Source organism: Camelus ferus, chromosome 6 (assembly GCF_009834535.1).
Source record: "Camelus ferus isolate YT-003-E chromosome 6, BCGSAC_Cfer_1.0, whole genome shotgun sequence".
NCBI classification, from domain to species: domain Eukaryota; kingdom Metazoa; phylum Chordata; class Mammalia; order Artiodactyla; family Camelidae; genus Camelus; species Camelus ferus.
The window spans coordinates 20,859,895-20,886,773 of NC_045701.1; the positions used below are offsets into that span (position 1 = coordinate 20,859,895).

The 26,879-nt window shown below is 45.8% G+C and overlaps 1 protein-coding gene across 3 annotated transcripts; it reads left to right on the top strand.

Moving 5' to 3' along the window:
* The first annotated feature begins 693 nt into the window (after positions 1-693).
* TGM7 (transglutaminase 7) lies at positions 694-26,775 on the top strand. Of its 3 annotated transcripts, none has more exons than XM_014554315.2 (13): positions 694-1,003; positions 13,752-13,934; positions 14,318-14,563; positions 15,134-15,252; positions 17,344-17,472; positions 17,566-17,743; positions 19,730-19,868; positions 21,220-21,323; positions 21,760-22,002; positions 22,452-22,778; positions 23,288-23,448; positions 25,758-25,891; positions 26,142-26,771. In XM_014554315.2, coding segments are annotated over exons 1-13 (2,124 nt in total). In that variant the 5' UTR covers positions 694-1,002; the 3' UTR covers positions 26,302-26,771. The 3 variants fall into 3 exon arrangements, with proteins under 3 accessions (XP_014409801.2, XP_032337272.1, XP_032337273.1); XM_032481381.1 differs by lacking the exon at positions 694-1,003 and adding an exon at positions 4,910-5,273 and having other exon boundaries at positions 26,142-26,775; XM_032481382.1 differs by lacking the exon at positions 694-1,003 and adding an exon at positions 4,910-5,012 and having other exon boundaries at positions 26,142-26,772.
* Positions 26,776-26,879: the final 104 nt, after the last annotated feature.

Sequence of the window (26,879 nt, forward strand, 5' to 3'; positions counted from 1 at the left end):
GTTCACCATTGTATCCCTGGCACCTGGCACTTAGATGCTTAGCAAAAACTTATCACATGAATGAATAGCTGTGGCAGAGAGGACAGTGAGGAAAAGGAAAGCAGAAGTTGGAACATGCAGGGCTTTGGGGACCAAATATATCTTTTGGATCTTACTCTAAGGGGAATAAAAAGATACAGAAGAGTTTAAGCAAGGGACTGATCTGACAACTTTTGCTTCTCTAAAAGAGCACTCTGACTGTTGTGTAGGACTGTGTGGGTTCAAAATGACACAATGAGAGGTCAGTTAGGAGGAGCAATGGTCCAGGAGAGGAGCTATTGACCCTGCCTGGTGGGATGTGGGGTGGGAATGGAAAGATGTGGAAGAAATTAGATTATGTACAGCCTGAAAAAGTAACAAAATTTGATTGTAGCATAATTGATGGGATTAAGATATCTTAAAGAAAAGAATACAAGTATTTGTGGCTGGACAAGCTCATGAGATTGTTGGCAGCAGAATTAGGCATAACCTCTAACCCAGGTTTTAGATGTTTAGGCAAAATTCCTCCTTTACTCCTCCTCCATCATTTTCAAGGAGCAGAGGAACACCCTGGGAAAAAGGTTTTGGGGGACCAACTATGACTAGCCGCCCTTGGATGTTTGGTTATTAAAACAGGTTTGATGGCCTGGGGTGGTCCAGACTGAGATCAGACAGGCAAGGGAACACAAGACAAGTGAAGCTCACCATCGGTCCAGGAAGGGGCTGTCTGGAGAAGAACCCAAGACTCAAGAGCAGGGGCTCAGGAGCTGATCTCGGCAGATGTGACTGATTTCATTAAGCCCTCCTGCCCCACCCTCCCTGCTTTATAACTGAAGGCCTCTGCAATCCTCCCAGGCTTGTGCAGTTGGTAAAGAACCTCTAGTCTGGCAGAGCCAGCCAACCCATCCTTGAAAGAGTGAGGCTGAGTTCCCAGTCTTCAAGCAAGTACCAGCTATCAAGAGAGCAGGAGGATTTCTGGACAAAAGTAAGCAACCCTGGGGGTTCTCTAGAACCTATGGGGAGGACATCCCAGGAATTTCTTGACTTCCAGCTAATTTCATACAGAAGGGAGGGGCATTGTAACTCAGGTGTCACAGAAAATGGCTTTATTTTTTAGGTGGCTCAGCCTATTCAGTTGGGATCACCCAAATGACACATAGAAAGACAGGAAATCTGGAGGGGGGACAAACTATACAAATGACTATTTAGAGTATGATCAGTTCTTTGAAGGAGAATCCAAGTGTTGCAATAGAGTAAACATAGGGCCTCAGCCAGTTACAAAGACCTACTGTGAGGAGTGACATTTCTGCTGAGGTCTAGACAGAGGGTGGAAAGTCTGACCAGGAAAGGACCTGGCTTAGGGAAAGACTTTGATATGGGAATTGGGCAATTGGGCAAACCACCAAAAGATCAGACAGCAAGTGAAAGATAGAACAGTGGGCAATAGAGATAGAAATGTGGTCAGGATCAAATACAGTGGCAGAACACGTGAACCACTGGAGCAATGCAAGCCACTGGTAAGTCTGAAGCAGGGGTCTAACCATGTGATGTCTTTGATCCCCCTGGGGATCACCAAGCCCTGACAAGACTGAGACTGAGGCTGGACTTGGCTATGACATCTTTCGATTGTCATGAATGTCTCCTTGGGCATCTCATCAGAAGGTCTTGACACACATTCTTTCACTTAGTGTGAATCTCACCTTTTGAAGGATCATAACTATTATCATAATTACCAGTGGAACTGACTAATGTTTGTACAGCACTTTAAGGCTTCCACAAACACTCTCTACTTGACTCTCAAAGCAACTCTGTGAGGTGGGCACTGCCATTAGCCCCATTTTACACAGGAGCAGGGCTTTCCTCGAGGCTTCCTTGCTCAAGGTCACATAAGGTCAAAAAGCTCAGAAGGGCAGGAGTAGCACCTTCAACCAGGTTCTCTAACTCAGACACCTCTGCTCCATCCATTTGGTCACACGACCTTCAAATAGCAGGCTCCAAACAACTAATGAAGTTTGGTAATATGTACAAGGATGAGTAAGAAATTATATGAATTTGGGGGATGGGTGGGGCTAATGAGTTCAATTTTGAACATGCTGAATCTGAAGTGACAGCAGGATCTTCAAGGAGAGAACTCAGTAGACGCATGTGAGGGTGTGGAGCCGGGAGAGGATTATAATGTGTCTGTATTTATTTTAGAGTTAAAGAGCCTCAGAGCTTGCTGTCTCATTGTGGGACAAATCCAGTGAGTTAACCATAACAGAGGTTGGTTTTTATCAACATAGAAATGATCCTATGGTTAAAGGGCTTTTTTTGTCTTGGAAACTAAATTTAAAAATTGGGCATTTGTCTGAAAAAAATCTATAGAGTAAACAGAATATAATATGATCAGTCAAAGAACATGATTTGAAATACTATGATGAATATTGATCATAATTTAATCAACAGATTATAATTTAATTAAAAATTAGTTGTCCAATATCGTTGCTTAGCTAGATTCCAGGTGAGGGTGACAATCATGTAGAAGAAGTTGACATAGGTAGTGTTATGAAAAAAGCTAGGGGTCATCAAAACCTTAATTTGATGGGTGATGTTTAGGTCTTAAAACTGACCACTAGCAGCTATAAAACTCTAATTTCTAAAGCAATGTAGGAAAAACAACTTTGGTTTTGTTTGTTTTCTTTTTTTTTTAGAATTTTGAAATTAACAAGCCTCTATCTAGCCCTTTTTCTCTCTGTTAAAAATAATTGCCTAATAAAGCGAGTTTTGGTGGCTGCAGGCAGATTCTGTGCCAATTTCAAAAGCCCTGGTTTTCCCTACTTTTCCTCCTTTGCTTAAGCTGTGCCTTTGGCCTGGAAGGCCTTTCTCGCATCATCTCTCTCTCTCTCTCTCAAATCCTCTTCATCCTTCATGACCAGTGGCTGGCCACACATCACACACCACAGCGCCTTTCCTGAGCTCCTCCCTAAGGGACCTCCATCCTTCTAAGCCTGCTATTCAGGGAGGCTTCCTTTGTAGAGAATATTTGTGTGTGTTTTATCCCCACCAACAGATTAAACAGGCTAAAGATCAGCTTTTACTACCTTTATGTGCCTCAAAACTTCTAATATGGTGCCATCAACATTATAGTCATCAATGCTTTTAAAAGTGAAGGAAGGAAGGAAAGAATGAGAGTAGCTGTAGAAATTGGGACACAGTCTTAATAGGGCCAGTGGGACTGACAAAGTGGAATTTCTTTGGTTAATTTGGATAACAATATTGTGGTTATTTGGGGGGAACCCTCTTTTATCATCTAGGCTCCAAAATAAAAATGGAAAGGTTGAAATAAATACATACGTACATACATACAGACATCAAGTGTAAAAGCTTATTTTTACAAGGCAAAAGTAAAGTTTACATTATTAAAGCTTTATTTTCAAATAGAATGGCAAATTGTCTTATACGGAAATTCTTACTTTAAACAAGTTCTGTCTTCAAGATGCAGTATGACCACAACTATGGTGGGAAAAGTCCCACCTCAGCATAGACAAAATTACAGGAAGGAAATTTACCAAATGTATACTTCCTTCCCCCATTTAAACAAATCTAAGTATCTTTAATATGAATTAGGACTTTTATTACAAAGAGTTGTTTTTTAAAAAATTCTGCCTTCCTCAAAAGAGCATATATTTCTACCAGAAGGGATTCTTGCACCAGTAACCAAAGTATCATTTTTCTGAGCCAAAACGCAGTAATTTTGATAAAAACAAAGTTCCCAGGATGCTCAGTAAACAGTGGGTATGAGCAAGTTTAATGGCTCCAACCGAGGACCATTTCCTAAATGCATCACATTGTAAAAAGGCTGAGGTTGAGACAGAGAGCTTTGGTTACAATAGGTGTGAGAATTTGTGATGAATCACACAGATTAACCCAGGGAATTAGGCGCCTCTTGCATACCTTTGATAATGATCAGTACACACGTAAATATCTTTCTGTTTTCTCTGCAGCACACTGTTCTTTTACAAAACCAAATGCTTCCTCCAGGAGTGCTGACTGGATGCTTCTGCTTCTCTTTTTCAGCTGTGAATCTGGTAAAATACTCATGTTCAGATCTGTAACCCTGGTCCTCCTAACCTTTTCTCACTTTTTCTTATAAGTATTTTTTTCCTCGCTTATTAAAACAACTTACCCTCCCACTGTGGATTTTTTTTTTTAATTAAGAAAAGTGTAAATCAAGAAATCACAATCATTCCAATCTCACTGCTTTCAAACAATCACAGTTTGTCATATTTGTTTCCATCTTTTAAAAAGGGGTCTACCTGCACAAATAGCATTTTCTACAGCATTGAGATAAGCTGCACTGTTTTTGTATTTCATCCCCCCGCCTCCGTTAACATTATATTATAGGCATTCTCCCTTGTCATTGGAAATTTTATCAACTTCATTTTTAATCAACAGCATAATAATTCACCATTTTTATGTACTCTTTTTTCTTCAAGATACAAAGTTCTCCTGGTCCTAATGGGCTGGTCAGACTCAATTTCATGACTATTTGTGTATGACCTTCCAAGGGCAGCTCCATTCCTTACTCACCTCCCTTCCAGCCACCCCATCCCTCAAGCCCTCTTAGCTTAGATTCACTCTTGTGAATCGGGTCCCAAGCCTTGTAGAGACAGAGGCTCAAAGGGACAGATCTAAACCATCCTTTGCCTCCCATATCACTTGAGTCTCCCCAGCTTAAAAAGGAGGCCACAGAAACAAATCCCTCAGCAATTTAAAAAAAGGCTGTAGACAGAAGCTCTTTTCCTTGAGCTAAGATGCACCCGGAACAACGGGAAATTTAAGAAGAGGAGGAGCACTAGGAGGAGGAGGAAATGGCAGCCCCACCCGACTCAGGATGGAAGGAAAGGTTCTGGTAGGATGACTGTAAATGCTCAGAGAGGCGGTTTGGTCTAGAATCTTAATGCCGATTAGTTGAAGGGCCCTGGCTGACAGAAGAAGGAGGGAGATGGCTCAGGGTGAGTACTGGGAATATAAGTTTTCTGCGGTGTCAAGGGAGGTGAGATGTTTGGAGAAGGTAGACGGTGAACAGAAGAGACAGGAGAGCCTAAACTGATGTTGGTATTTCATCATGTAATCGGGCTCCCTCCTCCCACTTTCTCACATGCTTTCAGACCCTGGCACAATCATACTGTTGCCGATAGATGCAACCGGTGTTCCAGGTTCTTGTCCTGTCCCAGAAAGAATTCAAAGACAAGACTTAGAGGTTAAGAAAAAAGGTAAAGTGACGATTTATTAAAAGATGGATAGTACACTCTCAGGGGAGAGCGGGCAGGCTCAGGTGAGCAGCTGCCCTGAGTTTCTTTGGCAAGTTAGTTACATAGGGTGTAAAAATGAATGGGCAGAATATTCACTGGGGAGGGAAGGGTTTGGGGTCGTATTCCCTGATTATCATCCCAACTCCACCTTCCGAAAGGGAGGAGGGATTTTTGTCCTTATTTAGTCTGGATCGGAAGTGTCACGGCGTTGGTGCATGATGGGTACTTCTGATCTGCAAGGCTAATTTTATTGAAATGAGGGCATAATGAGCAAAAGGTTACATTCGGACACTAGAAATTCCTGCCTTTTCTCATCTTTCTTTGTTCTTCTCCCAGCCACTTGTCATCCCAAAAGGCATGATCCCTTAGCAGCCCCAAGGTTCCTGCTTTTCTTTCTCTGCCCAAGGATCCCTGCTGCTTACATGTGTGGTTTCCTGCATTTGGCCTGTGCCCCTGCTTTCTGCCCAATTCCTGCCATTTGGTCTGTGTCCCCCTTTCTCTGCTCATCTCTAGCTATCTGCCTGCTCTAACAATACAATCATTCCTTTCTTTATGAATGGGTTCAGCTTCACCCTGAAGCTGTGGACAATCTTTTCTTTAACATCTTGGGACTGGAACGGCCTTGGGGAGTCTGAGGATGCCCACAGGGACCTTGGCCTTAACTCCCAAGTGCCCTTGGTACTCGGGAAGCTGTTTCTATGGCTGATCCTGGAGCTTCAGGAGGACCACCTGTGGGATCCTAGACCTCTCCTCCTGGTCTGGCTTCTCCTTAGGGAGCTGCTGCTCCTGCCTTCTGAGCTCACGCCTCTGCTGGGAGTGAGAAGAACAGAGCCCAGCAGGCTGGGCCAGCCTGGCAGACAGACACACATGGCCAGCCAGGAGAGGGCACTAAGATGGAGTTATAGATTTCCTAAAACTGTGTTCTCAATGATATATCTTAGAAACCATTAGAAATTAGAGATGCACATTGTATTTTACATAAGCCAGAGTTTAATAGGGAATTCTCAAGAGGCTTGTTCATATGCTAGATTTCTGAGTGTTTTTGTGCTAAATTCTAGGGTATTTTCCCCCTCGGTTATCTCCACCAGAGTAAGCCTAAAATGTTATATTATCTTTCAAAATAGTATTCTTTAATTAAACAAGTAATACACAAAAATATATGCTTGTTATAAAAAGTAAAAACTTCATGTACTGGGATTAAAAAAAGAGCCCAAGCCCCCTTTGACGTACAATGTACTCCCAATTCTGCTCCTTCCTCATAGGAAAGAAGTGTTAACAATTTGACTACTTGCTTTTAAATAATGGTAGATTATATAAAGTTGTTTTATAAAACAAGATTATGTAATATGTATTATCTGATGACTTGCTTTTTAAAAAGCTTAATCATAATCTTGAAAATCTTTGCATGCCAGTGCATATTGGTTTGTTAAAAATTTATAAAGAACTCTAGTTTTCCATTCTAGGCATAGAAGCACAATTTATTTATTTAATAAATTGATTAATTTGTTTAATTTGTTACTGTGCCTTATTCATGAACATTTAGACTGCTTCTGATATTTTGCTCTTGAAAAATGCTGCAATGAAGGTTGCTGTTGATATAACTTTGCCAATGTGTGCAAAAATTTTTTACGTGAAAGATTTCTAAAAGAAGAACTACAGGATCAAAGAAATATCTACTTTAAGTTTTGATGGATCCTGTAGGGGAAGGAAAACTTAACATTTTCCCCTCCATGGGTCAGGTTTATTGGCTGGGGGCCTATGAATTAGACTAAAGACAGATTAACAAGAAAAAACAAATAGAAGTTTCTTAACATGTGCATTGCACATATACAGTGGGAGCACTCTGTGATAGCTCAAAGGGTGGGTAGAACTTAGGCTTACACAGTATCTTAACAAGAGAACAACAAATTTTTAGAGAAGTGACAAGACAAAAGAAAAGGACTTTAAGTTTCTAGAGCAGCAAATTGTAGGAAGGTAAACATAGTGGGGAACTAATGGAAGATAAGAGGTAGTTAATCTATAGACTTTGTTATATAGATTCGTCTGGTGCATCTCGGGGCTGATGAGGGTCTAAAGCTGTCTCTGGTGATTACCTTCTGTCCTTCCTAGTAGAGAGGAAAGAGGGGACATCTTTACAAGTTATGTCCTGCTTTTGGACAAATGGGGGAGGGCAGAGAGCTTTTCTTGTACCTGCTTCTTCTCAGCTGCCTGCAGCTCAAAATAATCTTTATGCCAAAGTGCCATATTAAGTAGGGAATGGCATATTCTGCTATCCTTCAATATCAACCAATTTTCTCTAAAAAGCCTGTATGAATTTACACTCATACCATATATGAAATATATGAGACAGTCTACTTCCATGTACCCTCAAAACATAGGTTGTTATTCTCCTCAATATTTTTGAATGGATCAAAGATGGAATCTCATTATTGTTTTAGTTTGCATTTCTGTGATTATAGCAAGACTTCTTAGTACTTCCAGAAACTTTTATATACAATGGATATTCATCCTTTGTTATATTTGCTGCAAAAGACCTAATAACTTCACTTGTAGAGCCAGCCTACTAACACTTTTCTCCTGCCAACAGCTATTTGAATTGCTGAGCACTGGGTGTAAACAATCAAATGATATAGTTAATCATGTAGACACCATTAAATGATGTTTCAAAGAAACACCATAGTAGTACACGATTAACTGACAAATAAGTGGTTCAAAGTCTAAGAAATTGCAGAGAAGGGAAAGAGACCAGATGGGTCCTGGAGCTGGTTCTTCCATGATGGATTATTTTAGGATGAAGAAGTTGAGATGGACTGTGGTTTTCATTGTGTTCTTCAGACCCCCAGGACTCTGCAGAGTAGCCAAGGGAACCCCCTCCCCAGTTCTTCCACCAGACTGGCTCCTCTTAGGTCTGTTTATGATGTTTTTATTTGAAAAAAGCACAATAGTCTTACATCCCTTAAAAAAACAAACTGAAAACCTCTAGACCAGCACCACTGGCCAGAGGTTAAGAGCTAGATTCTGGAGTCAAACTCTCTAGGTTTAAATGACAGTTTTGTCACTTACTAGGTAAGTGACCCTGGGCAAGTTATGTAACCTCCCTAACCCTCTGTCTGCTCATCTGTCGTACGGAATTAGTAATATCCTGTCGGGTAGTTGTAGGGATAGGAGATAATGCATATAAAGCCTGGAGATTAATAACACTCAGTAAATATTAGCTAAATATGAAACTATTGTTAGAGATGCTAAGAGAGCTCCATGTTCTGAAATGCGTGGGGAGGATTCCATGGAGGAGGTGGATGCTGAATTTTGCTTAAAGAAAAGTACAATGAGACATCGAGATTGGGGAAGGGGTGGGGCCGTGCAGAGGTAAAGCTGGGCACCATCTATTTGGAGGTCACAAAACAAGGGAAGCAGAGTTTATTTATGGGCTATTGGGAGGTAAGATTGGATACCCATGTTGGGACCCCATTGTGGAGGGCTGCGAATGCTTGGCTAAGGAAGTTGGACTTGAACCTTTAGGTAATAAGACATTTTCATCTTTACACAGAAATGCTCTACAGTAATCTCATCACATAGGAATCTTCATACACTCTCACAAAGAGCCCCCTTTCATATTTCTGAAAAGGGAAGAAATGATAATGAAGTATTTATCAGAGCCCCATACTGACAACAATAATGAGAAGTGGAAAATGATGGAGAACTGAACTAAATGCAGGGACAAAGGCAGGAGAAGGGAAGGAGCTGAGCCCACCTGACATTGGTGGCAGGAGCCCTCTCTGTCTGCTGGCTGTGCCAGAGATATTTTACCCTTCACCATCCCTGCCTGGAGCTTTCTAGTCCTTTACCAGTAGCCTGCTTGCTGGGGATGTTGTGGGTAATGGATTCTTTCAGCCTGCCCCAGTCTTCATCCAAGACTTAGGAAGCCCTGGAAGTCAAGGTATTTCCCCAGGGGTTTACCAGCCTGCCGCGTGCCCATGGACCCCAGTCCCTCGCACACTGAGGTGGTCCTTCCTTTCTTCTTACCAACGCCTTTGCCGAGGTCCTCATTAGCTTTTCACCCACATTATTGCAACAGAGTTCTCACTGCCCTTCCTAAACTAGTCTTGTTTCCCTCTGGTCTGGATTAATCCTGAAGTACAGCTTTGATCGTGCCACTCCTGCTCAAAAACCTGCCTTTAATCAAAGCAACACTTTCCCTCAAATACAAAAGGAATACACATTCAAAGCAAAAGTTTGGCCAACACCAAAAAACTCAAAGAAAAATTTCCCATAATTTCCCCACCTATGGTTAATCTGTGACATATTTTTAAAATTTTTATGTTTTATTTCCCCACATTCTTTGTCCTTCCATTGGTTACATCAAGATGAGAGGAACAAAGTTTACTATCCAGCTATTACTGTAGGATATTTGGGCTGCACTGAACATCCTTATGTTTACATTTTTATACCAAAGTATGATTTTTCTTAGGAAAAAAATCCCAGAGGAGGGATTTGTGGGTCAAAAGAATTTATGTTTTAAAGCTTTCTTTTATTTTGTAATAAATATTGATAAATCGCCCTCAGAAAGGTATAACATTTTATCCTCCCAGGTGTTACTACCGAGCAAACAACAGCATCTCAGCCTGGAGTCAGGCCGCCTCTCACCCTGGCCCTGCTGCCCTCACAGGCTTTCCTCCCTTCCCCACCTCCTGACCCCAAAGCCCCACTATCAAGTTACTCTCCTCACACTTCCCACACAAAAACATGTACCACTGGGAACCCACCAGGGCGGGCAGGAGACTGCAGAGGTTCAGGGAGCAGGCCCTGGAGTCAGCCTCCCTGAGTGGATCCCAGCTCTGCCCTTCCTGCACGTCAGGAACATATAACCTCCATCACACAGTGGTGGGAGAACGTCAACGTCTGCGGGCACATAGAACGCTTCTGACGTGCCTGGCGTGCGGTAAGTGTTCAGTGAACACCGGCTACGACTGTCAGCAGTGAGGAGCCATGCTCCATTCTAGGCACGGGGGGTCAGGTGTGAGAAGATGGACAAGGTCTCTGCTCCCGTGGAACTAGTTCTGGATGCTATGAAGTGCTCTGCAGAAATAAAGGGGGTGTCGTGATGGCGAATGATCACAGGGTGGGAGGAGGGGCATCATGTTCAGTGGTCACGGAACGCCCCTGTGAGGTGGTTACTTCTGAGCCAAGACCCCAGGGGGAGACGGGGCATCCTTGAGAGCAGGGCTGCCTCGGGTTTTGATCTCTCAGAGGGCAGGAGCTTTGCATCTCAGAACTCTTTGCAGGCAAACAGCTGTTTTAAAGTCTCTGTTTTTTTAAGGCTGATAATGCATGGGGATATATTTTGATCCTTTAATATCTTTGTCTTTATATTAGTCAAAAGCCAGGAGTCATGTGGCCAGGGCTTAATGCTCCTCTTACTCGTCATTAACCCCTGTGGGCCGGTGGCCAAGGCCAGGAGGCCTTGTGGGCGCCGACGTGTTCTTTTACTAATTGATTCTACTTGATCTCCTGCTTTGTTGAATCTCTTCCTGATCCTCTTGGTTTTCTTTACCTGCTCCCTTGAAGGCCCTCCCTTTTGTTCTCTGAAGTCATTGTCTCCCTGACACAAAAAGCACTTCAGTGAGTCAAATGCATGATTATATTAAGTGAAATAAAAAAGAAAACCCAAGTCTCCCATAGAGAATGAGTTTTCTCCGTGCACTGTAACCTTGGGCATGGAAGGAAAGACATCTCCTTCCTCCTCCCCTTTCCTTCCTAAACCAATAGTCAGCCTGGGTAAAGGGGAAGCTGAGTTGGCTGCCTTTAGGAACCATGCTTTGAGGTGTGGACAGTGGCCAGGAAAATGCTGCCCCAGTCCTGTGCCTCATGTGGAAGTGATGCACTCCTGGGTGCTCCTCCTTGCCCTTTAGGGTATCTAACCTTTCAGGGTCGAATGTCCATTAGACATTATGTATGGGATGGAGAGGCTTCTGTGAAGGATCAGCAGGTCCTGCTATGAAAATGCAGGCCCCTCAGGAACAAACGAGATGCAGTTTCCATCAGGATCTAGGCTAGTTGTTTTCAAACTTTTTTATTATGACCCACAGTTTACATCATGATCCAGTTACATGTAAAATTATGCTTGTTCTTCCTCTGTGGGATGCATTGTGAGATTTTCTACTCTAGTCTTTTTTTTTTTTAATATTGGTCACATTTCTCTAAATTGATTTCACCAACTACTACTAGATTAGACCTGTTTACAAAATGCTGTTGAATAACTTACAGGCATCTGTCTTACATCTTGCCCTGAATTTTCTGGTTCCAATAATACAACAATTTAAAATATATTAAATTAAATTACAAAGCATAAAGTTACATTCAGAGGTTGGCAAACTTTGTATTATTTGATCCTGTAATTCCTCTTTGTATCTGCCTCAGGAAAGACTGTTACAAGGGAGGGTCAAGGGACCATTGTGTGTATTCTGTTTTCAGCCAGATGTTTGACAAATTTGTGGGAAAGATGCAAAATGAAAGCTGCATTTGATTTTAGACTGTGAAGGAAATTCAAAAACACCTAATCCAATTTCTTCATGTAAAGAATTAGATGTAGTCACAGCTAGTTGAACAACTATACTTAAAGAGTATTTCCTAATGGCTCAGTGTTAACCTGGAAGAAAGCTCCAACAATAATACTCCATTGGCCTCTGACTTAAGCCCTAATGCTTCAAACCATCATATAACCAATGACCTAGCCAAAGACCTGGAAGATAGTTTAGCCAATTCCCAGATGGCAAGATAGCATTTGGGTGAAAGAATTAGGACACAAAAAAATCTAGCCAAGTAGCAAAGATGAGCTGAAACTATCAAAGTGAATGCATTTTTAACAAAAACATAAAGAACCCATGCGGAAATTCAAAATGCAAATGGCACAAAAACTGGCTGGACCAAACGTAGGTTCTCCCTCTAGGATGCTATGCCTCTCCCCCAGTTGTGACAACCAAAAATGTCTCCAGACTCTGCCAAATGTCCTCTAGGGGGCAAAATTTCCCCAGTGGAGAACCGCTGAAATAAACTGATGTACTACCTACTGAATTTTTGTTGACAGTAAATGTAATAAAGATCACCACCAAAATAGCAAAGCAAATGCATTCTGAGGCTGCATTATTACCAGTACTAAGAGCAACTAATGATGAATGAGTACTTACTCTGCACCTGCTGTTACAGAAAAAATGTGTTACAGCTCAGTGTCATGGCTCAGTTGTGACAGCAACCTGGATCCAGGTGAGAGACCAACTAGCACTCGGAGAATTGGAGACACCAGGTTAATTACACCAGCAGGCCCAGAGGAGTAGGCACTCCAAGCTCTGGACCCCATCTGTATGTTTACACAGGCTTTTATAGGCTGCCAGTTTACATTTTGCAACATCATATGCAAATAAGGTATAACAAAAGTTGACTAATTAGGAACAAGCTTTGTAGAAATGGACCAATCAGGAGTGAGAGAAATAACCAATCAGAAGTGAAGGAAATAACCAATCAGAAGTGAGCTCAGGGAACCAATAGAATTTTAGGGATAACTAAGCTATTTCAGAGGCAAAAAGTGAGATAGAGCCTCTGGGCCAGGGAACAGGATGGTGCTGGCAGGAGAGTAGTGGCCCTGGCTGGGGGTCCTACCGGTCTTTTTATGGGGCTTCCCACCTCACTGCCACTAGGCTAAGGACTTTACATGTGATTCTCACTTAATGCCTACGTGAACCCTAGGAGATAGGAATGCCATTGTCTCCATTTTTCAGCAAAGGACATTTATGTCTAGGGACATTGTGACTTGCTCAAGGTCTCACAGCCAAGGTGGTGAGAGCCTGCACCTTACCCATTGGGCTATGAGAGTTTTAAAATTATACACTAAGTGTACACAAATAGCATCCTAGGAAGCAACCAGGGCCCTCATCCACCTGGAACATGGCCAAGAAGCAAGAAATAAGCAGCAAGTAACCCTGAAGTGGACACCCCCATGTCCTAAAGCAGTGACTTATCCGTAGCTGAGGTCCCAGCCTTCAGTCAGCTCATTGACTAATTCATACAAAATTCGAATATGCTCCTTCTTCTAACGTCAGGATAATAGAGTAACCTTTAGAAAGCTTGTCAATAAAAGTGACTTAAGAGTACCTGGTGGCACTTTAAAGGTTACATTTCAGTTATCTGGAAAGGTTGTACTTTCTGGGACCCCAGTTCTCCAGCACTGTGGCTCCAGGTCCAGGTCCAGAGGTCAGGGGATCATGGAGCCAAACTGCTTTCTGAGGCTGAGTAGTGAAACTAGGGGACAGTTGGCAGAGTGGCTAAGATCTGGACAACAATCTTACTGAAGTCAGGGCCAGGTGCCATAGAAATGTTGAGACGTGTCAGGGGATGCTGAGCCTAGGGAGCCACATCTGGGCAGTGACCTGTCACCCCCTCCCCCAGTGGCAGCCTTGGAGCTCAGGTCGGTTGACCTGCAGAGCTCCAGAAACAACCAGGAGCATCACACGCAGGAGATGGGCCTGCAGCGGCTCATCGTGCGCCGCAGCCAGTCCTTCACAATCCAGCTGCATTTCAGCCGACCCTTCCATTCTGGGACCGACCACATCACCTTCATCGCTGAGACAGGTGAGTCCACCCCTCCCCAAGGCAAAGTTCACCTGGAGTCACCCTCCCCTCTCTTCTCCTGGGACCCTGAGGACCCTATTAGTGCCGTTAAAAAAAGATTTGGCCAATTCAGCAACCAAGGTTGTGATAATAACAGCCAACTTCTAAATTCACACAAATTATCTCATTTAACCCCTGTTAAGACTATCAGGTAGTACTACCATGATCCCATTTTACAGATTAGAAAAACTGAGACCCACAGATCTTAAGTGCTTGCCCAAGGACACCCAGTGGCACTAAAAGGATTACCAAGTGGTGGGAGGTGGTGAGGGTACTTTCAGTCCCCCTGGAATTGTGTCACATAGATTCTGAGCCTCACTTTGGGGTCATGCTCTCCTACACAGGACCAGAGCCCACAGAGCTGCTGGGAACCCGAGCCACCTTCTTGCTCACCTCGGCCCGACAAGGAAATGTCTGGAGTGCTTCTGACTTCACCATCGACGCCAACTCGCTCTCTGTCTCCCTTTTCACACCGGCCAGTGCAGTCATTGGTCCTTACACTTTGAAGATCAAGATCTCTCAGGGCCAGGGTAACAGCCTGACCCACCTGCTGGGGACTTTCATCCTGCTTTTTAACCCTTGGAGTGCAGGTATGACTCGCTCATAGGTTGTGATGCTAACTGATCTATTGGGAACGCTCTGTGAGGGTCTACTTAGAAAATCCAGAAAAGAGAATGCTGCACATCTATGCAAGGTGTTACCATGTGCTCACTAAAAACCATCTTTACAGAGAATTTTTAATGGCATGACTAAAATGTTCATGGTGTGATGTTAAGTGAAATCCTAACTTTATCACATGTACGTGCAGAGAAAGAGAGGGGCCAGAATACACCAAAACGTAGTGGTGGGTGTCTCTGAGTAGTGAAAAGGGGGTGATCTTCACTGTCTTCTTTCCATCATCTGGTATTTTCCAAATCTCTGTAACAAGCTTGCTGCTTTTACAACCAGGGAAAGAATTTTTTTTTTAAAGTATAGATTATATTGCTGGTCTCTAGAAAAGCACATGGATTTTTAAGGAGTCCAGTCTTGAATTTCTATTGCCACCAACCCATTGTTTCTCCGATTATCCAGCAAGATACTGTCACTACTGTTTTTTAATTTTCTTACTGTTTGTTTTTTGGTTTGGGGTTTTGCCTCCTCCTCTACTCTCAACTGCTCAGAGGATGACGTCTACCTGCCAAGTGAACTACTGCTGCAGGAGTATATCATGATGGACTATGGCTTTGTTTACAAGGGTCATGAAAGATTCATCACCCCCTGGCCCTGGAACTACGGGCAGGTAACAACGTCACCGGAAGTGGACCTTAGACAACTCTGTTAGCTCAGGAAGCATCACGGACAAAAGTCAGGGTGTGTGGTGCTGGACCAACTTCCCACCCAGTGAGAAGTGCAAAGAAGGAAGGGGAGACACCCTTCCTTCTTAGTTTTTTAATATTTTACATGAAAAACTTAAAACATAATGCAGGTAGACAGACTCCTATAATCAAACTCTATGAACTTCCTACCTTTAATAGTGGTTAATTTATGGTAAACCTTGTTTCGTCTGTACCAGGGGTTTGCAAACTATAGCCTATGGGCCAGATGTGGCCCACTGCTCATTTTTGCATGGCCCATGAGTTCAGAATAGTTTTCATACCTTTTAAACTGTTGAAAAAGAATTTTTAAAAAATAATGCAGTCGTCCCTCAGTATTCACAGGGGATTGATTCCAGGACTCCTCCACAGATACTAAGATCTGAGCATGCTCAAATCCCTTATATAAAATAGCATAGTATTTGCATGTTAACCTATGCACATCTTCCCATCTGCTTTTACATCATTTCTAGATACTATACTACCTAACACAACACAAACACTATGTCAATTGTTGTAAATACAATGTAAATAGTTGCAGGCACTATGCAGCAAATTCAAGTTTTGCTTTTTGGGACTATCTGGAATTTCTTTTCCTGAATAGTTTCGATCCTATTGGTTGAATCCATGGATACGGAACCCATGGACATAGATGGCCAGCTGTATTTTGTGATGTGCAAATTATATGAAGCCATGAATAGAGCCATGCTCATTGGTTAGGTATCATCTGTGGCTGGTTTCATGCTACAATGGCAGCTTTGAGCAGTTGAGGCAGAGGCCCTATGGCCCACAAAACCCGAAATATTTATTATCTAGTCCTTTACAGAAAAACTTTGCGATCCCTGGTGTATGCTCCCCCATTCCTCCCACCTCATCACTGGTTTTTTAGAAGCAAATTACAGACTTCATATCATTTAATCCAGCGATACTTCCAAATACAGTTCTAAAAGATGATGACTCTTTCTGAAAAACTGAACCATAATACAATATTATAACCAAAAATAATGAACAGCAATTCTTTAATAACAGCAAACATCCAGTCACTGTATACAGAGGGGGACCTTTGGGTTTGGGCAACTTTTCTACTCTCAGCCTCCAACCACGGCTGGGGTAGTTTCTCTCTGCCTCCCACTGCCTCTCAGCCTGGTCCACACATGCCCAGAGGGAAGAGGCGGGGGATTGCAGGGACACTTCCTGAGGAAGATCAGCTTCACGCTTCCCTGTTCTCCAGCCATAACTTGTGTCAGTTTTTGAAACTCAGAAAAATACCAGTGCATTAGGCACCCAGAAGGGTTACGAGACAAAAAGCGAATACATCTTGTAAACCTATGTCATGAGTCTACCCAGGCTTCTCCTGTGCTCATACATCAGCGCGGAACCCTCTACCTGATTTCCAGGTGCTCCCCCTACTCTTCTCCCTCTTCTCACATGTCTGGCCTTGTATTTACCCATCTGATCTTGTCCTACTCCCACAAGCCGTCCAGAAGGAAAACCCCACAGTACCCAAAGACCTCAGGTGAACGCCCCCACCCTGCTCTCTTCCTGTCTACCTCCAATAGACTTCTCTGACCTCTTTAGCTGACTCTCATCTCTCCAAATTCTGTTTGCATTTTCCATCAGAGCCACACAGGTTAGTTCTTCAGAATTCTGAATCTCATACATTCCCAAATTGACCTACAAGCTCTTTGAAGTCAGGACCTTGTCTGATATTTAACCCCACCCCTTCCCCCACCAGATACACATCATCCCTAAAAGTCTGTTACAGACTTGAAGTGAATTCTATTTATTGAGGGGTGTGGCTGTGGCCATTAGGCTTTTAAAATTTTTTATTTTATCTATTTATTTATTTTTGTTGAGGGGAGGTAATTAGGTTAATTTTTAATGGAGGTGCTAGGGATTGAACTCAGGACCTTGTGCACGCTATAGCGGCCCGCACTATGCCGCTGGGCTGTACCCTCCCCGCCAGAATTCTAGACGTTTTTTACTCTTCTTTGTTCTTCCCTGAAATCCCGTGGAAGTTTGAAGAGGGCATCATAGATATCTGCTTTGAGATCCTGAACAAGAGCCTGTCCTTCTTAGAGAACCCGTCCAAAGCCTGCTCCCAGCGGAACGACGTGGTGTACGTCTGCAGGGTGGTGAGCGCCATGGTAAGGCCAGACGCCGCCCGGCCCTGCCTGAGGACGGTCCGAGCCCCGCGCCCCGCCCCGGGCCCGCGCCACCCACCTGTCTGTCCTCCGCAGATCAACAGCAACGACGACAGCGGCGTGCTGCAGGGGAACTGGGGAGAGGACTACTCCAGGGGGCTGAGCCCGCTCGAGTGGAGCGGCAGCGTGGCCATCCTGCGGCAGTGGTCGGCCGGGGGCGGGCAGCCCGTCAGGTACGGGCAGTGCTGGGTCTTCGCAGCTGTCATGTGCACCGGTGAGTGAGGCGGGCGCGAACGCAGAATCCCTGACTCTTCAGGATAACGCTTCGAGGTCGGGCGGGGATTAAGCCCACTTCACCCGAGTTAACTGTGGCTTGTCGGCAGCCCCACAGCTGAGGAGTGGCGGGATCCCGCGCTTACCCCGCGCGCGCTGTGTTCTCCAGGAATCCCGCGATAGCCAGCGAGGCAGGATGACCCGCTGCAATCACTCCGCGGTCTCCTTGATGCAGCAGTTAGTCCATTAAAGTGGTTGCCTACGTAGGAGAGCTTGTGGTTCCAAAGTAGAGGCAAAATTGGCTTTTTTTCTGCCACCTGCTCGGGCTTCTCAACTCCAAGTTAGCCTGGAGTCGGGGACAGGTTGGGGGAAGCTAGAGGTGCCAGCAGATGGCCTGGGACAGCCTGTCTCACCTGCAGGTACCGCTGGCTGCTCTCAAACGCTTCTTGGAGAGATTCCTGAGGAGTTACTCCTCAGGAGTAAGAGATGTACTACTTTGCTAACTACCCTTAACGAGCATCAATGTTTTATGCATTATCAGTTATTTACAATTTAGTGCCAAGCCGTTGATCAGATAATCTGTGAAGGTGAGGGAAAGGACTGAGGTGCCTGCCTGCGTTCCCCCTTCCAGGCAGGAGTACTTTATGCAGAGCTGCCTGTTACACTGTGGTGCTCAATCAGTTTGCTGAACAAATGGGTTGACTCTGAGTTGGAGAATGAAAGAGCACAGAGACGGAGGACAGAGACAGGGCCCAAAGACAAAGTTCTAGACTTTTCTGAGAGGGGCAGCACAGCTTGGTAGTTATGCACAGGTGCTGCAGACAGTGGAGAGGTTTAAGTGTGAGGGTTCAACTCAAGCGACCTCACTTTGCTCGTTTGTTTTCTCCCAGGCCCTAGCGTTCTGGGGCCAATGAGCGTCGGGAGAGCAGCTCCCGCCTGGCTGCCTCTGGCCACTCACAGCCCTGGTCTAACTTTCACCCCTGCCAAGGGTTTATGAAAAGTCCAGGAGCTATGTGGGGAGTGGACAGGTGCTTGTGGACAGGTAGCGCCCTCTGGGGCTCTTGAATGAATTGAAATGAAAAAGATTGTTCAGTCTCAATTGTCTTTTTACGTTTAGAATCACTGTAATCCTCCCAGCAGCCTCAGTAGGCACCACCTGCTCCTCCTACGCAGAAGAGGGGTAGGATAAACCTCTCTAAAATCCTTGCCTTGCTGGTAGAAGTTGGGACCTGTGTTCCAAAAGTCACACTTGGCTCTTGGCTTGATATCTGGCCCCCGGCAGGTGTTGTGATGGGGAGGGGGGTGTAGTGTCTGCTTTGTGTGATTCCTGAGAAGCCACAAGAGGGTGCTGTTGCCTCATCAAAGATGGTCATTCCCTAGTACATGCAGATTCTCTGTCACTGACATCTTCCACGTATCTGTGTAAGTCTATCTTCCTCTTCTATCCATGCTCTGATTTCTTTCTTACCTCCTCCAAACCCTTTTATTTGAATAGAATTACAGATCCAGACTTTCAGAACTGGAAATCATCTGGTCCAACTCTTCATTTTGTTATATACAAGAAGACTAAGGCCAAGAGAAGTTAAGCCACTTACCTAAGGTCACACAGCTTCTCTTCTGGCCACAGCACAGGCCTAAACTTCTTTATTTTCTTTCAAATTATCAAATGTTTCGGTTCTCTGTTTTTAATTTGGAAAGATGCTGAATGTAAAAATCCCTAAATGGTAAACCTGACTTGTTAATTGCTGCTTTAAGTGACCATCAAATTTCTTTCTCCTGGTGGAATGGAAACATGGATAGGGTGGGTAGGCAGCAGGGTTCTGGGCCTGGGTGCTGTGCTCTGGGGATAAAGGATTTACAGTTACGATTCTGCAAGAATCTTGGCCTTTTTCTCTCTTCCAGCTTGAAAATTAGAAAGTATGCACATGAAACCAGTGATTCTGCTTGAAATGAACTCAGTGATTCCCCATGCTTGTCTTCTCTTTAGTAATGAGGTGCTTAGGTGTTCCAACCCGTGTCGTTTCCAATTTCCGTTCTGCACACAACGCAGATGCGAACTTGACCATCGATACCTACTACGACCAAAATGCAGTGATGCTGCCAACTCAGAAACGAGACAAAATATGGTAAGGGGGACTGTCTCCTACAGATCTCTGCTCTAGCCCAGGTAGGGTAGGAAAGTTCTGACCTGATTCTCTCTGGCCTTGAGGAAATACTGCCCTGTCCATTGTTGCTGATGCTCAGAGAATAAGTCCCCCAGCCAGGAAGCTGTTTTGGCTAATTAGATCATCACATCAAGCTCATTTCAGAGACAGGAAGACTATGGGATAACATATTCTGAAGCTGGCAACCAAATGAATAGATCAGGCATCCCCTGAGTGCTGACCTCAAAATCTTCATTCTTCTTACTCTTCCTTTGAGCTTTTCTGTTTGCATGTATCTCTGTTTCTTGGTCGGGGCAAAGCCAGGAGTAGCTGCCTCTGCATACTTCCTGCATCCTCTCTCGACCTCTCCGCTCCCAGCCTTACTCCCTCTCTCCAGGCATGTGTGTGCACAACTCTGTGTGTGTGTGTGTGTGTGTGTGTGTGTGTGTGTGTGTGTGTGTGTGTGTGTGTGTGTGTGTGTGTCTATCTCTGTGTGTCCCCTTATTTTTGGATCTCTAGTCACTTCCCTTGGTTCCTTTCTCCTCTGCTCTCCCCCAAATATGATTTCTGGTTTTTGCTTTTCCAGCCAGTTTCCAGGTAAGACTTTCAAGTTGCATGAGAACTAGCTGCTGTCCTTGGACCTCCCTTCCTTCTCTGAGCTCTCTGAGGGCTGAAACTTCTCTGGTTCAGTGAGTAGTAATGTATCTGAGCAGAACATATCACTTATGTAGAATTCCGTCTGTGAATGCGTAACCTGAATCTAATCGTGAGGAAACATCAGGCGAGCCCCAAATGAGAGCCGCTCTGGTAAAAATAATTCAGTAAAGACTGTATTCAAGAGGTCAACGTGCTAAAACAAAGGCTGAGGAACTCTTCCAGATTGAGGGACACAAAGAACATTGGACAACTGAATGCAATGTGTGATTCTGGACTGGGTGGAGAAGAATTCCATAAAGGACACTATTAGGTCAATTGACAACACTTAAATACAGACAACAAAGTCGATAAAATCATATCGATATTCAATGTAAGAAGTTGATAACTATACAAGGATATTTAAGGGAAGATCGCTATTCTAGGAAATCTCATTATCTGCACTGAAAGAAAGCCAGTGATAAAGCAAATGGGGCAATATGTTAACAATAGATGACCTGGGTAGATGGGGGTTCTTTGTACTATTCTTGCAATTTTATTGTAAGCTTGAAATTACTTCCAAATAAAATGTAAAAAAAAAACCCAGAAGAAACAATGATATAAAGCACTCAGTATAGGGTCTGATATCTCGCAAAGGCTCTGAAAATGTGAGTCCTTTTCTCCTTACTGCTTTCTGCAGGAATTTTCATGTCTGGAACGAGTGCTGGATGATCCGGAAAGATCTCCCTCCAGGATACAATGGGTGGCAGGTTTTGGACCCCACTCCCCAAGAAACCAGCAGTGGTGAGTGAGGACCACAGTGGAAGGGCCTGGGCTCTGCAGGGAGGCCGACCAGGGTGACTGACCCCGTGAGCAACAGGCCAGAAAGCAGCGATGCCTTTTCCACTTTGTCCCCTTTCCAAAGTCAGAGCAGAGACAACTTGGGGTCAGGGGTCCAGCTTTGCCACTGACAGCTGGGTGACCCGTGGAGTCTCTGGACCTTGCAGTTGTTTGCTCATCTGTGAAGCAGGGAAGAGAAAGGTGATGACTGTTGCTTCCCAGGGTGGCTGTGAGGATCAGATGAATTAATGGGAACTGGAGAGCACCCCTTGGATGAGGGTCATCAATGCCCCTGCCCCTCCCCATCCCACCTCACTACCTCCCACAGCCTTGACCCTCTGGCCCTGGCCCACATGTCAGCAGCCGTGTTAGCGGTCCACAACTCCTGTTACCTGCACAGGGCTGTTCCGCTGTGGCCCTGCCTCCGTGAAGGCCATCAGGGAAGGGGAGGTCCACCTGCCCTACGACACCCCTTTTGTGTATGCTGAGGTGAATGCCGATGAAGTCATTTGGCTGTTCGGGGGTGGCCAGGCCCTGGAAATCCTGGCCCATAACATCAGTTCCATCGGGAAGGAAATCAGCACCAAGATGGTCGGGTCAGACCAGCGCCAGAACATCACCAGCTCCTACAAGTACCCAGAAGGTGCCTGGGGCCCCAGGGATTCAAGGACTGGGGTGGCTGTTACCTCCTTTTGTGGCCTCCCAGTGGGGATGGGGATGGCTCTCACATTAAAACCATCACCACTTAATCATCTCCTCTTCAAAAGATGACGCAGAACAGTGTTCAGGACTTATATTCAGGAACTCATCTAACCCAAATTTTTGGCAACTATATGAGGCAGGGAGATATCCCTGGGCTATAGATGACAGAACTGAGCACTATGAGGTTAAGGGACTATGACAGAGCAAGGATTTGAACCCAGCCCCAAGCAACACCAATCTCCTTGTTCTCAGCCACAATGCTGTGTTGGCTCCTTGGGCAGCTATCCTTGGGAAGGGATCTGGGAGCTGTTGGGTGCCTCGTTTCCCCAAGGTCATTGGTCCTCTGGGCCCCTCCCCACTGATGTCTTTACTGGCTCTCCTCTCCGTCAGGATCCCTGGAGGAGCGCTCTGTGTTCATGAAGGCCTCCCGGAAGATGCTGGGCTCAAGAAGGGCCTCGTCACCCTTCCTGGACCTGCTGGGGTCCGGCGGTTCTAAGGATCAGCCGGCACAGCTGCAGCTTCACCTGGCCCAGACGCCCGAGTGGGGCCAGGACCTGCTGCTGGAGCTGCATGCCCGGAGGGTGGCAGACAGAGCCCACCCCCAGGGGCCCATCAGACTGGTGGTGCGCTTCTGCGCACAGACCTTGCTGCACAGCGGCGGCACCCGGGGGCCCCTCTGGAGGCAAAAGGTGCACTTGACCCTGGACTTTGGGGAGGGTGAGTAAGAGGCAGGCCCAGAAAAGTACATATAAGGAGGGGAGCTTTGGGGCCATGAACAAAGCACCCCCAACACACACACACACACACACACACACACACACACACACACACAGACACACGTTGGGCAGTGAAGCTGCTGTTGGCAGGAGGCTGAACGCCAGGTGCTGTGCCTCCAATGCTGTCCCGCCAGGTGGAACACAGCAGTGACCCTGGGGAACTTGAGTGCAGGGTAAGCACAATCTGTCTCTTTCACAACACACACACTTTCACACATATGTAGTTTTTTTTTGTTTTTGTCTTTTTTTTAATGGAGGCACTGGGGATTGAACCCAGGACCTCGTGCATGCTAAGCACCTGCTCTACCACTGAGCTATACCCTCCCCTCCCACACACACATATTATCTAACACAAACTGATTTTTCCTCTCTCACACATACACATTTCTCTCTCTCTCTCTTTCTGAGACCCGTTCTCAAACTCAAAAGACGTCTTTTGTCTGTGCTTAGAGATACAGCGATCCCTCTCGCTGCCCTACAACAATTATAAAAACAAGCTAACGGATGAAAAGCTGATCCGTGTGTCTGGCATCGCCAAGGTAGCAGAGACAGGGAGGTCCATGCTGGTCCTAAAGGATATCTCTCTGGAGCCTCCCCACTTAGCAATTGAGGTAAGGCATCTGGACAGAGATGGCGGCCAGGGACCCTCTTCTCACTCGGCCCCGGGGCTGGGGGGACTGCAGCCAGTGAGACGGCCCCTGCCCTGGACACCAAAGGGATGATTGAAGTGCAGTATGGTGTGGTCTCTTGTGCTCTGTGCAAAGTGAATGCTTCCCAGAGGAGGTGAAATTTTACAGAGGATGCACAGGAAGATACTATGGAGAAACAAGATGGAGATGAAGGCATTTTAAGTAAGGAAATAGCTTTGCAGAGGGAAAGAGACAAGAAAGGCAGTAACTGGAAGATGGAGCAGAGAGGACAGGTTTGAGGGAGACCACAAGCCAAATCCCAAAGGTGACTGTTGATAAGACAGAAGTGACAAAGAAGAAGGAAACAAATAAAAGGTGAGCCTAACTACTGTATACAGATAAATAACACGGTCCTTCTGTACAGCACAGGGAATAATATTCAATACCTTGTAATAGTCTCTAGTGAAAAACAATATGAAAAGGAATATATATATTATATATATATGTATAACTGAATCACTGTGCTGTACACCAGAAGTTAACCCAACAGCTGTAAACCAACTATACTTAAAAAGGAAAAAAGGCTGAGCCTCATATTTCAAGTTCAAGAGCTTGAGTGCCTGGCAAGGCCATGGCATGAGGAAGGAATACAGGTGAAGGAAAGGTAAATGGAGGAGGGCAGGGAGGATCCCCATCTCCTATTACCAGGGTTTTCCTTCCCCTGAAGTCCCCTTTGCCCACTTTCCCCTCCCACATGAAAGACTTACCCTCTGCCTAGCCCCCACCTGGCTTTGACGGATTGTCAACAGCACCCTCCGTCCCCACCGGAAGGAGAATTGAGCAGCTCCTCGTCATCAACCATCTGGCCACGTGACAGTTTTCAGCTGGGCATGCTGTCAGGTTTTCAGGCCAAGTCATACAGGGCAGCCTCCATGGGGGCAGTGGGGGAGCAAACAGTGAGCAGAATCAGGAGTGTAGACACAAGCCTGGGGCTGAAGTGAGGGTCCTGCCTGTTACCCAGAGCCCTGATGACAACAGGATCCAATGCAAACACGTCAGATGCCAAGTAGGCTATTAACTGGTCCCCTAAGGGACCCGGAGATGGTCTGCATGACTAGGCTAGATTCCAAAGTTATTTTGACCTTATTCCACTTTGGCACCCTCACTACAGTCCAAGGGACTTGTTTCCTTTCTTTGAATTCCAGAGAAGTCAGGATGTGTTCTTCCCTCTACTTGATTCTCTGGTTGAGTTAGAGTCCCCAGTGCGATCTGGGTGATCAGAGGCCTTTCAGTTCAACACTCATATACAGAATCTCCATCATTTGGCTGGCTCTGTGTTAGGCACTGGGGCTCTTGGGGCTCTTGAAGTGGGTAGGATGGAATCCCTGCCTCCCACTCACAGGCCAAGGCCACGCTGCCCTGTATGACACAGACCTCACATGTGACATCTGGATGCACCTGGAAAAACTCAGAGTGGGTTTGCTAGTGTATATAAAGACAGAGCAGCCTGGGGGAAAGATCCTGGCTTCTGGCTGGGGCCTGGCACACCTGGGTTAGGTCTTGGCTCAGGTCCTGGCTCTGCCATTAACATATCCTGTGACCTTGGCCTCAGAATGACATCACCGAAACAACAAGGTTCTACGGGATAGCACATGAAACTATATTCAGTATCTTATAATAACCTATTCTGAAAAAGAATATGTGTGTGTATGACTGAATCACTATGCTGTACACCAGAAACTAACACATTATAAATCAACTATACTTCAATTAAGAAAAATAAAATAGCATTTGAGGAAAAAAAAGAACGTCACTGGTGGCACATGGATGGCACACATGACACTGCTTCCTTCTCCCATGCCCATGTCAGACACTACTAATCAATCACAGCTCTCTCACTGACTCTGGATGGTCCCCATGACCCTTTTGTACCACAGCATTTTTATCAGCTACAATTCACGGATGGGAGCTGGCACTTAAGTGGAAATCCAAGTGCCATCCTGAGCTAGATGGTGGGAAGGGAAATAGGTTTCAACTTGGTGCCAATTTGGTTGGTGGTGGCTTCCTGAAGTCCTGCGGGCTGAGCTTCTAAGACAGACCAGGATATGTGTTCACCTTGAATACTCTTAGGTCAGGTTCTTCTCTTTCCCTGCAGCATCTTAGCTCTAAGTAAGCAGTCCCTGGTGGCAGCCAGGCCAGGTGCCAGCAGAAAGATGAGGAAGTGAGGTTGCTGAATTGAGTGCGGAAATGAGGCCAGTGGCCCATGATATCCCTGTCTTCTCTCCACACAGGTGTCTGAGAGGGCCGAGGTGGGCAAGGCACTGAGAGTCCACATCTCGCTCACCAATACCCTCTCGGTGGCCCTGAGTCACTGCACGATGGTGCTGGAGGGCAGTGGTCTCATCGATGGGCAGATATCAAATGAGTAAGAACCAAGGCCATCCACCTGTCTCATGCTGGTCTTTGATAAGGGGGGCTTTGTGGGGTCATAGGACAGTCCTCAGTCTCCTGGATGGTGCCTCCTGGCTCCCACCTTCTCACGCTTCTCAGGGAAGACTGAGCTCAGTGATGCTGGAAGGGGGTGGGGGAGGTGCTTACCGACCAAGACGGGAAACCAGATCCTCCCACCCAGCAGTTGGTCCTCAAGGCTCTAACAGGCTCTTTTTGACTTTCAGCCTTGGGACTCTGGTGGCCGGACACACTGTCCAAATTCAGCTGGACCTCTACCCCCTCAAAGCTGGACGCCGCCAGTTGCAAGTCCTCATCAGCAGCAAAGAGCTCAAGGAGATCAAGGGCTACAAGGACATCTTTGTTGTGGCAGCTGGGGCTTCTTGAGCCTCGCCCCCACCCCCTCAGGCCGTCAAGTCGCCCAGCTCCTCTCCTGCCCCCATCCTGATGCCCTTGCAGACCCCTACCCCCACCCCACCGCCCCCGGGCCCACCTTGCTCCTTCTCCATCCTCTTCCCAGCCTGCCTGGGGGTGAATAAGACTCTGTTAGAACCACTGTTTGTCTTGGGAGAAGGCAATAAACATGCTTGATCTAGCGCTGGTGTTCCATCTTCTGTCCTAACAAGCTACCTATTGCTACTGGCTTGTCCTCTTGACCTGGCTGCCACTGTGTGGCTGGGCCCTCCTCGCCCTTCCTGTCTCCTCTCTCCTCCTATAAGGCCCCAGCCACAAAGTAAGCACAGCACAGTCCTCTCCAGATCAGCCTCTCTGGAATTCCGGGTGCCAGGGTTCTCATTTAAATGGTCTTAGCTGAATGTGCAGGGAGGGCAGTGACCGTGACGCTACAGAGACCGGTCCAGAGTCTGCTGAGAGCCTCTAAGCCTGGGGGCGGCTGCGCAGGGCCCACTCAGTGTGCCCAGGATGACTGGGAAGCACTTCACAGAGCGCCGCCCCCCCAAAACAGG

Bases quoted from the DNA above. Each gene is read 5' to 3' on its own strand.
- TGM7 (XM_032481381.1), top strand. From the start codon at position 5,159: ATGCTTTCAGACCCTGGCACAATCATACTGTTGCCGATAGATGCAACC. The intron at 17,473-17,565 runs GTAAGGCCAGAC...TGTCCTCCGCAG, and splicing joins GCAGGGTGGTGAGCGCCATG to ATCAACAGCAACGACGACAG. The intron at 23,449-25,757 runs GTAAGGCATCTG...CTCTCCACACAG, and splicing joins CTCCCCACTTAGCAATTGAG to GTGTCTGAGAGGGCCGAGGT.